Source organism: Mastigoproctus giganteus, chromosome 7 (genome assembly GCF_048544385.1).
Source record: "Mastigoproctus giganteus isolate SK-2022 chromosome 7, ASM4854438v1, whole genome shotgun sequence".
NCBI classification, from domain to species: domain Eukaryota; kingdom Metazoa; phylum Arthropoda; class Arachnida; order Uropygi; family Thelyphonidae; genus Mastigoproctus; species Mastigoproctus giganteus.
In genome coordinates this window covers 118,297,831-118,310,080 of record NC_143581.1, presented here as the reverse complement: position 1 = coordinate 118,310,080, position 12,250 = coordinate 118,297,831, and the positions used below count along the sequence as shown (strand labels likewise).

At 38.9% G+C, this 12,250-nt stretch overlaps 1 protein-coding gene across 1 annotated transcript in view; it reads left to right on the top strand.

The window, feature by feature from the left end:
- Window positions 1–8,306, top strand: part of LOC150083166 (FERRY endosomal RAB5 effector complex subunit 3-like) — a 1,535,539-nt gene extending 1,527,233 nt beyond the window's left edge. Inside the window, exon 24 of the mRNA XM_090378412.1 lies at window positions 8,151–8,306. Within this exon, the coding sequence (XP_090234538.1) occupies window positions 8,151–8,306 (156 nt within the window). The remainder of the gene's footprint in view (window positions 1–8,150) is intronic.
- Window positions 8,307–12,250: the final 3,944 nt, after the last annotated feature.

Genomic DNA, 12,250 nt, shown 5'->3' with positions numbered 1-12,250 from the left:
ACTATCACGACTGAAAGAGCCCCTATCACTTGCCCACATTATTGGAAACAATGCAAATTTAAATGAACTATTTACCTTTCTTAAGCAGATACAAATATACGATTTTCTATGATGACAAACTGACCGAAATCTTATATTAAAACATATCATAGGAACAGGCACATTTTGGCCTTAGCTGCCCTTGTGCCCAAAAACACCAATACCAATCAATCAATCAACCTCCGAAACCAATCTTTAAACCAGTTCTGCCAAGTTTCACTAGGGAGTAAAGTACACTCGTTGTCCCAAGCCCGTAGAAGGTCCTCATCACTGGAAAACCGCCTCCCTTTTAGCTTCATTTTCACATGCGGGAACAGTGCAAAGTCGCAGGGAGCAAGGTCTGGACTGTAGGGAGGGTGCTCGAAAAGTTTCAGTCCTGTCGTGGTCAAATATTCGGTACAGGCTTTGGCGCGCTGAGCTGCAGCATTATCGTGATGGAGGTACCAGGTGTCCATTCTTGACTTTGGCCGCAGGTTCTTTATACATCCAATGACTTTAGGCAGGCATTGTTCAGTATACCACTTAGCTGTGACTGTCTTCTGCGTGTCCAAAACGACACGTTCCACAATTCCACTCGATTTGAAAAATACAGCTATCATTTTCTTCTTTACAGATCGGGATTTTCTGACAATTACGGGTGTGTCGTCATCATCAAAGTCCCAAACTTTGTTTTGAGCCTTGGTCGGCAGATCGTAATAGTACAGCCAAGTCTCGTCACCTGTCACGATGTTGTTCACATACCGAGATTGTCCCTTATCAAACTTTTTTAACATCTCCCGGCACCAAGTCACACGTCGTGTCATCTGCTCTTCAGTCAGTTGATGCGGCACCCAGAGAGAACAAAGTTTCTTCACGAGCAAATGATCTTGCAGAATCGAACAAATTGCTGGTGCATTTAGGCCCAAAGTATCCTCTATCTGTTGGTAGGTCACTCACCTGTTTCCGTCAAGCATTTTCCTCACAGCAGTAACGTTTTCCTCCGTAACTGACGTTCGTGGCCTTCCCGGCCTCTCAGAATCCTCCAGAGTGAAATTTCCCCTTTGGAATTCTCTATACCACCTGAATATCGTTGTACGATGTGGACAATCATCATCTAGTGCAAGAGTCATTTCTTCTAAGCACTGGTCTATGGTTAAACCACGCACGAAATTATACCGCAAAACTGTCCTTATCTCATTTCGTGACCACGATGCCATCGCAAGCACTTTACACTCTCACTACTAATGAATAACTGAGCCCATCGACTTGGCGCGGCGGCTACTATGCACGTATGAACATGTCTCAAAATGCAGCAACAAGCAGCTTCCTGTGATTCATTGTTGCGTCATATTGCAAAACTTTCCTAGTACCCTTTGTATCCTGCTACAATTTGATAACCTTCTGCCATTTTCAAACCTTAATAATTCCTCATGTGTGAATGTAGATGCAAAGTACTCATTCAGTTTGTTTGCTATCTGAGCAGTATCATCAGTCGAACCATCGATGTCAAGTGGACCAATCAGATTCATCCCCTTCCTTTCAGAGTTTATATAAGTAAAGAAATCCTTGCTGTTTTTCTTAGCATCTTTTGCCAAGGATTTCTCGTAATCTACCTTCGCCTGCCTAACCTCCTTTGTGACCTGATTACAGACTAGCTTAAATTTGCCATAGGCTTCTGAATCGCTTGATAATTTATATGCATCCCATGCATTTTTCTTCCCTGTTACGAGTCTCATTATATAACCATTTAGGCCTAAACCTTGAACAGTATTTCTTAATAGGTATGAAACTTTTAGTAGCATCTACGATTAATTCCTTGAATGCTTCTCACTTAGAATTTACTGTTGGTAACATCGTCAGTTTATCCCACTGTAAAGAATTTAAAAACTTTCTGAGACCACTGTACTCACCTTTACGGAAGCAAAAACCCTTTCCTTTACCCCTGATGGTAATTATATCTTTAAGTAAATCCCACATCAGTACACTGTGATCACTGCCACCTAGTGGTTCCTTTATCTGCAAATTCTTAATACACGAATGATCACTGCTGATAACCAGATCAAGAGTATTACTCTCTCTGGTTGCCTCTCGAACATGCTGCTGCAGAAAACAATCATCCAATAAATCCACAAAAGTCTGACTAGTGTGTGAGTGACCAACCCACAAGTTCCAGTCAATATCTGGGAAGTTAAAATCCCCCATTATAAGACATTCTGATTTACTGGCCCACTCTATTTCTCTGTATAATTGTTCATTGTACTCATTCGAGTCATTAGGCCTATAACACACTCCTACTCTTATTTTTGCTTTTGCAGTGCTTATGTCACGCCAAACTGACTCAACAGTGCACACACTGTTCATCTATATCAACTGGGTGCACTTCTTTTGATTTTATGTTTTTCTTAATTAACAGTATAACACCTCCTCCCTTTCTATCCTTTCTGTACACATTGTACTCCCCAAATTCCAGTTCTGCATTCCTTATATCTGTGTGACACCACGTCTCTGCTATCCCAATAATATCTGCCTTCGCCTGCCTAACCTCCTTGAGTACTGCGTACAGGTCTGGAGGCCTCATTTTAGGAAGGATGTAGATTTACTTGAGCGTGTACAGAGAAGGGCAACAAGATTGGTGAGGGGAATGAAGGGATCCTCTTACCAAGAGAGGCTTAAGTTCTGCAAATTGCAGTAGCTGGAGACTAGGCACCTGTGCGGTGATCTGATTGAGGTGTATAAGGCCTTGAAAGGGTTGAGCACATTGAGTTCTGATGGGTTCCTTCCACTTGTTCGGATTACGAACATAAGGGGGCATAAATTCAAATTAAGAAAGGACAGATGTAGAATAGATGTGCGGAAATTTGCTTTTAGCCAGCGAGTGGTTAATTGCTGGAACAAACTTCCATCTGTCGTTGTGGAAGTTGATAGGTTGAATAAATTTAAGGAGGAACTGGACAGGCATTTGGAGGGAATGGTGTGTTTTTTTTTGGCTGATGCTGCATAAGCTCATACACATGCTTTCTTGCATCACATGCCACTACTACTTCTTTTCTCCAAGGAAAATAACTCACTGGGGTACATAGCACTGCACGTCACATGAATAGCACTAATAGAGTTGACTCAAACGATGACAGCCTTTGCTAGGGATTAAAGCAGGATGTCCTCGTGGAGTTGGCACATCTTTTGATTTCAACTTCACGCTGATTAAACTTTCCATTCCAGTACTGATTTCTTTCACAGCTTTATTGGTGTAGGAGATTAATCAGATTCTTATTTCTTCTGGCTTTCAACCTAATTATTATTGACAGCTTCAAAGACCTCGTTCTTCCTTGGTCTTGGCAAATAAAGAAACTTTTCCTTGCTATCTTTTTTTCATTCGCTTACTTTGAAAAAAATAGGCACGGATTACCTTAATTAGCACAATGTTTTTAAACAGCAGTCTGGATTTTTGAAGGCACTAGCACGAGTACAGGCATAATTCTTCAGCAGTCTTGTTTCTATTTTCCATTGTAGTGGATAATAACTATGTATTTGTTCTGTCTTGACCTTCTTACATAAATGCAATATCAATCATTCCGTTGATTTCACACGTAATAGTTCTAATAATTAGTAGGTAAACTTCCATTCGAAAAGCTATTTGTAGAACTAGAATTCTGATTCATATTGTTTCAATTCTTATCTCAGAGTGAAATTGAGTTTTTTTTTTTTTTTTTCAAAATAGCACAAGAAGAATATTCCCTTATCTTGACCTTGAAATTCAGATGTTACCTCCTTTTTACTTAACTCTTTCCTCTAGAAAAATGATAAAAACAAGTAGTGACTGGGAGGAACCAGCCGTCCCCAGGCTAATCACTTTTTCTCATTTCCAAAAAAAAACTGTATATATCATTTTTCTTTTCTTCTCCACTGTGGATCTTCTCTCTTGAACTTGAATTTAGAAATGCACTGAGAGAGAGAGAGAGAGAGAGAGAGAGAGAGAGAGAGAGAGAGAGAGAGAGAGAACAAACAAAAAGTAACTAGGGAAGTACCTATGAAGCCCTAGACTAATTGCATCCTTCCTCTCTACATTTAATCCTGTATAATTAAGACAAAGTTTGTATACCCAAGATATATTTGTGTGAGAAAAGTAATAATGTCTGCTCAATAATAGTATTTGCTCAATAGTCATATTATGTTTAAAAGTTCTGGTACTAATCTTTTTTTTTTTTTTTTTGATTCCTGAAAAATAACTTCTGCTTCTGCCTGAAATCTATAGTTATGATAAATTAAAGTCTCTTTTCTGTGTTTCTATCTGTACCATTTGATACCCTGTGTTCGTTGAGTCATCCAATAACATAATTCCTGATAAAACATAATGACAGAGTCTAATGAGATCTATCTTTTTCTGTAAACATGACGTCTAACCCTTGCTCTTCAAAATGAGCTTGCTCATCCGACAACACATCTCGTGTGTCTAACCTCATCCATGTTTTCCATTGGTGGTGTCAAACACATTCTGTAGGAAATAACTGGCGGATTCTTCACAGTCTGCAATCCGCACTCTGCTAGCCAATACGTTTCGGCTGCTTGTCTCTGACATATACATGAGGACTGCTGATTACACTCAGTTTAAATACAGAAAAAGAAATGTCACTCTCATGTGCCTCTCCTGTTCCAAAAAAATTTTTTTTTTCAAAGACAGATGAAACACAATAGCGAGTCTTCTCCTTGTAAAGCTCTCTCATTCTTCAGTTTTAATCTTAGATTCATCAATCCCTCTAAGCATCTCTAAGAAGACCTGTTAAATCAAAACCTTTGTCATTGTTTTGTGAATCCAATCTCGAAGCGAGTGGTCCTAACATCCACCGTATTGTTCTTTCTACTCTACTCGGTTGTTCCTACTTGATCTGAATTTCCTTGTTCCTCAATATTTTTATCTAGAAGTTCACCTCTCTGCATCTCCGTTTCACTGGTAGGATTACTCTGTTCTGTTTCCTCTCTTCTATTGGAAGCTGATTCGGGTACTATCACTTAATTTTGTGATGGGGGTGTAATAGTTACTACATGTGGGGTATGAGTTACACGACTGCGACTATGCAAATTATAACCATGTGACGGCATACGGGCGGTTTTCTCTGACTGCTCTATCTCTGATTGTCTATTCTGATTCTTATTTGGGAGATACATCAAAGGAATGGACACTGCGATAGTTGGTGTTTTTGTTGGTTGGGTTATCACAGGTCTGGGGTCTATCGGTGGGATCAAATCACACTCTTCCACTATGGGATTATCAGATATCCAGGTTTCTTTTGGCACTGTCTCTGTACACGTTTGATCTGGTGGTTCAGTATCTTCTGATTCCTCTATTCTAAGTTCGAGAAACACTTTCCAATCAACTACCTTCGTCAATCGATCTACGTGCACAATTTGCTTATCTTTTGGATTATACAGATTCTGTATTTCGTAGTTAATAACCAGTGAGGTATGACTGATCACTCGATAAGGACCTGTGCTCAAACAAGCCAGTTTTTATGTAGTACCTACTTTTATCTTGGGAGTAAAAAGATAAACAAGGCTTCCTACACGTATATTCTTGTCTACAGCTACTGACGCTCTACGTTCTTGCTTTTGCACTGCTTCTTCCAAATGTTGAGAGACAATCTCATAAGTTCTCCGAAGGTGTGCACACATCTCCTCCGAATAATTTTCCAAAGACGCATAAGAACGTCTTACTTTGGCATGCCATAGGTCAGAGGGCAACACCAAGTCTCTACCATAGATCTATGGTAGAGACTTGGCTACAGTATCAAAGCTTTCCTAAAATCCAAGTATGTGATATTAAAATTATTTTTACATCCAGCTACTTTATGACCACATCATAGTATCCAGTCAAATTTATCAGACAAGACTTTACCTTAACATGCTGTGTCTGAACTATAACTGCTGTCTTGTCTAGAAGATCCTGCATTGCTTCCTTAACAAGGGACTTGATTATTTTCCCTGAAATAGAAGTTAGACTAACAGATCTGTAATTACTCGTGTCACCCTTTGATCCCCCTTTGTGAATTGGGGACACATTTGCACATCTCCAGTCCATGGGGGCCTCCCTGAGTCCAAGGAAGCTTTCATAATTATGGCTGTGGGTTTGCATACTTCCTTTAATATAACTGGATAGATCCAACCAAACCGTGTTGCCTTTCTTATGTTCAATTTCAACAATTTCTCTCCACTTTGCTTTTGTTGTAATAATTTAGTTTTCCATTTTGATCCCAGTAATAAATTGATTTCCAACTACATTATCCGAATGTTTCTTATTCCCCACTATCCTGATGTTTCTGCATGTATTGCTATACTACCATATTGATTTGGTGAAAATGAAAATTGCATTCAGTGGTTTTCGGTGTTAAATCTGATATTCTCTTGCTGCAACATACAGATTCTGTTTATCAGATCATTTGTACAGATTGTAGGGTATGTGTTATAATGGTGGAAGATCATAAGCTTTGTAATTGTTTCTTGGAGCGTGAGAAATGTATTCACCTAGCCATTTTGCACATTCCAATGTCGAAATTTTGGACCACTCACATGATTCTTTTCATTGCTTCTGATTAGAGGTGCTCCATATAGGTGTGGCAGGTTCCAACATTAATTGCAATTGACATACCCAAATGCGGCGCCTCCGTAGCCAGGTGGGAAGGAGCAGCAGTGCATAGCACACGCTTCTTGATTAGACTGGGGTTCGAGCCCATCACCACCAAATACAGAGGATGCGGAAAGGTCAGGGAATGACCACCACATATCCCGGAGCAATATGGCCTTAGTTGCTAATGCTCCTAAAAACCAAAATAACAACAACAACAGTCTGATGCTCTCTCCCTCTCCCCCCCACCAAATTTGTTAGTCAACATTCACATCCCTTCAGTTTGTTGATAGCCCGTGTGTCTCGTTTTTCAGTTCTCTACAATATAATGATGGTGGTGGAGCACATCACTCTAAAAGCTTCTTTGTGTATGTTTTGTTTTTGTTACTTTTTTCCATTATACTGCACTTTATTTATTTTTACTGTATTTTAATAATGTGCTATTTCTTACATTTTAGCAGTAGCCACAAGGTTTATTTCCCTAAGCCAGGCAAATAGGTATGCTGCTGGCAAATTCAGGATGCAGCTATAGGTGCTCCATTTAAGTGCCCCATAGCTATTATTATCATGGAGGTCCAAGAGGAGGAGTACATATTTTTGTATCAGCTGGTGTCAGACCTTGGTGAAGATATACAGATATGATCACGGTTATTCTCCACAGGTCAGAGGTGCTGCACCTCCAGTATTCCCAATTTTCCCTTCACTGAAGGGCTGTGGATAAGAGGTGGGCATGGTCTCCTGTTTCTGGATATCTTGGTCTGGCACGCAGCATTCCCTATTTACCAGCAGCATACTTTTGACACTGTAGAGAGAGATGAGTAGATGAGAGAAATGCTTCTCTCGCATCTATCCTCAAGAAACTTCCTGGAAGTTTCTTGAGGATAGAAGAATGGCTGAAAGTCATGCCAAAGAAAGGTGTGCTTAAAGAAATTAAACAGTAGAACATAAATTGCATATATGGAAATATCATATTTACATATATGGAAACACTCTAAACTAAAGTTTAGAGTGTTTTCGTAGTTTATCACTTGCCCTGCCCTCATCTATCTTTAATTATTGCAGTTTTCAATGAATTTTCTAATAATTTTTATTCTCTTGTTAAGTTTAGACCAAAATGCACTTTGAAGTCCCAATCAAAAAACAGCATTACAGAATCTCATCTTGGGAAAGAGTGACATTTTGTCATTTATACTCATTTTAAAAGATTAATTATACAATTCACATTAGAGTTTGTTGATCAGGAATTAATATGTTATAGCAAATCCAGTTAAGTAAAAATTGTTAAGTTATTCTATATATATTTTAGGTACTGTGTTGTTTATGTGAAATATGACAGTATGTAGTAAGGTGACAATATACATTAACAATAAAATTAGCAGTACTATAAACACTAAAGTATCAGTTATTATTTTACTGTAATTATAAGAGATTATATATTATTGTAATTATATGAGAAAAGTTATATTACACATAATTTTTTTTTTAATTTTCATTTCTTCTTTTTATTTTCCTGAAGTCTGTTGCAGCAGCCATTGCCTTTTTCTACTCTCAGTCCTTACTTTTGGCATACCAGTTACTACTACTTATGTTATTTGGAACAGCAGGCAGTGTTTCATTTTGGATTGTAGAATGGCATTTATTTGTATCCAATCAGAGGAACGGTGTAAAATAAAAAAAAAATATGGTTATCACTGAATTTTATCACTAAGTAATAAAATTTGGAAATTCAAATGGATTTAAATTCAATTTAGTATAAAAAGTTAAATTAATAAAATTTCCTGAAATGCCTATATTTGCCTGTTTTTATATATATCGTGTGTGTGTGTGTGTGTGTGTGTGTGTAAAATCTCTCTTTCCCCTCCCTCCAATGTCGATAGATTACCTCATATGTTCTAAAACATTAGACACCTACTAACCTAGCTACAGAATTTTAAATATATACATTTGCAACATACAGCCTGAGCTTTCTTTACTCAGTACCCTTCAAGAACATTTCCATCTATAATACATTGATGGAATTAGCATTAGTAGAGGCATACGATGCAAGAAAGCAAGCTTATGTAGCATCAGCCAAAACAAAAAAAAAAAACTTTCCGATTTCACCCCTCCGTTCGTTCCAAATACCGATCCAGCTCAGCCTTAAATTTATTTAGGCTATCAACTTCCACAACAAAAGATTGAAGTCTGTTCCACCAATCAACTATCTGCTGGCTAAAGGCAAACTTCTGCACATCTGCACAAATGTGCAGAAGAAATGCACAAATAATTCAAGGCTTTATACACCTCAATCAGTTCACCTTGCAGGTGCCTAGTCTGCAAACACTGTAATCTGCAAAACTTAAGCCTTTCTTCATAAGAGAAACCCTTTGTTCCATTAACTAATTTTGTTGCACTTCTCTGTACTCGTTCCAACAGCTCTACATCCTCTTTAAAACGAGGCCTCCAGACCTATATACAGTACTCAAGGTGTGGCCTGACCATCACTTTATACAAGGGGATAATCACCTCCTCCTTATCCCTGCTAGAAAAACTCCTGTATATCATTGACAAGACACCATGAGCTACTCTTGCAGACCGTCTGCACTGCTCAGAAAACTTCATATCTGCATGTACAGTTAACCCAAGGTCCTTTTCATTCTCTACCACTGTCAGTGTAGTACCACAGAGTTGATACATTACTCTGCGGTTACTGCTTCCCATATGTAGTACTTTCATTTGTCAATGTTAAACTTCATTTACCACCTCTCAGCCCATCTGCTCAACTTTTCTAGATCCTATTGCAGCAGCGTAATGTCATTAACAATCCTGCCAACGTTCGTATTGTCTGCAAACTTGGACATTAAGCCTGATGAGCAGTGTCCATTGATTACCACTCTCTGTCTTCTCCCACTCAACCCTCCCTTTATCCATAGCGGCAATTTGCCTACAATGCCACACTGCTCCAATTTGTGCAGCAGTCTTCCATGTGCAACAGTATCAAAAGCCTTTCTAAGATCCAAATATATGATATCAAGGTTATTCCCTGCATCCAGTTGCTTTGTGACCACATCATAGCATCCAATCAAATTGGTGAGACAAGACTTCCTCATAACAAACCCATGCTGTGTCCAAGCTATAACTGAAGTCTTGTCTAGATGATCCTGCAGTCCTTCTTTAACCAGTGCCCTCCATTAATTTCTCTTTAACAGAAGTTAAACTAACAGGTCTGCAATTACTTGTGTTGCCCTTTGATCCTCCTTTGTGAATTAGGGTCACATTTGCACAACTCCAGTGCATGGGTACCTCCCCTGAGTGCAAGGAAGCTCTCATGAATATGGCTAAGGGTTTGCTGCCTCCTTTAATATAGCTGGATAGATCCCATCCACCCCAGATGCCTTTCTTATGTTTATCTTCAACAATTTCTGCTCCACTTTCCTCTCATTTATTACAAAATCATCTAGCTCACTGCCAGAGTTTTGTTCACTTATGGCATTCCACCCCCTGAATAACTCCTCATGTGCGAATGTAGATGCAAAATACTCATTTAATTTGTTAGCCACCTGAGCAGGATCATCAACAGTTGAACCATCGATATCAAGTGGACCAATCTGATTCATCCCCTTCCGTCTAGAGTTTACGTAAGTAAAGAACTCTTTGCTGTTTTTCTTTCCATCCTTTGCGAAAGATTTCTTGTAATCTGCCTTTGCCTACCTAATCTCCTTTGTAACTTGATTACAGACCAGCTTATATCTATCATAGGCTTCTATGTCACCCATGAAATTATATGTATCCCATGCATTTTTTCTTCTCTGCCATATGTCTCATTAGTTCATCTGACATCCATTTAGGCCTAAACCTTGAACAATATTTCTTAGTTAGTATGTAAAGCCTAGTAGCTTCCAAGATAAATTCTTTGAATGCTTCCCATTTTGAATTTGCTGTTGTTAACATCAATAGTTGGTCCCACGTATAGAATTTAAATACTGTCTCAGACCAATGTAGTCACCTTTACGAAAGCAAAAACCTTTCCCTTTACCCCTGATGGTTGTTACCTCTTTCAGTAAATCCCACTTCTGCACACTGATCACTGCCACCTAGTGGTTCCTTTATCTGCAGATTCTTAATGCTTGAAGAATCACTACTGATAATCAGATCAAGGGTATTACTCCCTCTAGTTGCTGCCCGAACATGCTGATGTAGAAAACAATCATCAAATAAATCCACAAAAGCCTTGCTAGTGTGTGTGTGACCCACCCACAAATTGCAGTCATAATCTGGGAAATTAAAATCTCCCAATATAAGACACTAATTTACTGGCCCACTCTATTTCTCTTCACAATTGCTCATTATAGTCATCAGATTCATTTGGCCTATAACACACACCTACTCTCATTTTTTTTTTTTTTTCCAGTGCTTATGTCACACCAAACTGACTCGACACTGCGCTGTCTAGCAACTGGCTGCACTTCCTTGGATTTTATGTTTCTTAACTAATAGCATAACCCCTCCTCCCTTCCTATCCTGTCTATCCTTCCTGTACACATTTTATTCCACAAATTCCAGTTCTACTCTCCTTATACCTGTGGCACCTCCGTAGCCAGGTGGGAAGGAGCGGTAGTATGTAGAACATGCTTCTTGATTAGACTGGGGTTCGAGCCCATGACCACCAAATACGGAGGATGCGGAAAGGTCAGGAAATGACCACCGCATATCTTTGGAGCAATATGACCTTAGTTGCTAATGCTCCTAAAAACCAAATAACAACAATAACAACCTTATATCTGTGTGATACCATGTCTCTGATATTCCAACAATATCTGCCTTTGATGTGTTGACCAACACCTCAAATTCATCAAATTTATTTACCAAACTCCTAGCATTGGTGTACACGCAAGTATACATGTATCTGTTCCTATTCTTAGCTACCCTATCTCAACCCATGTGTTTCCTTGTACCACAGTGACTCCCAGCAGTCTCTGAAATACCTTGCATTTTATTTTCGTTATTTGTTAGTTATTTGGTTTTTAGGAGCATTAGTAACTAAGGCCATATTGCTCCGGGATATACGGTGGTCATTCCATGACCTTTCCGCATTCTCCATATTTGGTGGTGACGGGCTCGAACCCCGGTCTAATCAAGAAGCGTGTGCTACGCACTGCTGCTCCTTCCCACCTGGCTACGGAGGCCCATTTTATTTTCCAGGCTGCTGCTCATCCCAATAGAAGCAGTGCAAGAATCACTTTCACCTCTGCCAGCAGCTACTGTTAATCTATTAGAGTGTGTATTCCCCCCCCCCAAGCTAGCAGTTTTCCAACCCACCTAACACTGCCTCGATAGCATCAATTTCTTGAGTATCCCTGAGAACTTCTAGCAGACTAAATGTGTGTTTAGATAAAATAATTTTTTTTCCTAATTTTCAATTAAGTAGGGAAAATAAACTTTGATCATGCTTTAAAATAATTTGCAAAGAGCATACAAAAAATATATTGTTTGTTGTTTATTTCTCTTCTTATGCTTACTCCTTCCCTACATACATATATTTTGTGATTATAGAATCCTAACTTAATGGTAAATGTGAGGTAATTATTTAGCCCATGTGTGTGCCAAAATCTGGTGTTTCCACATGATTAACGGATA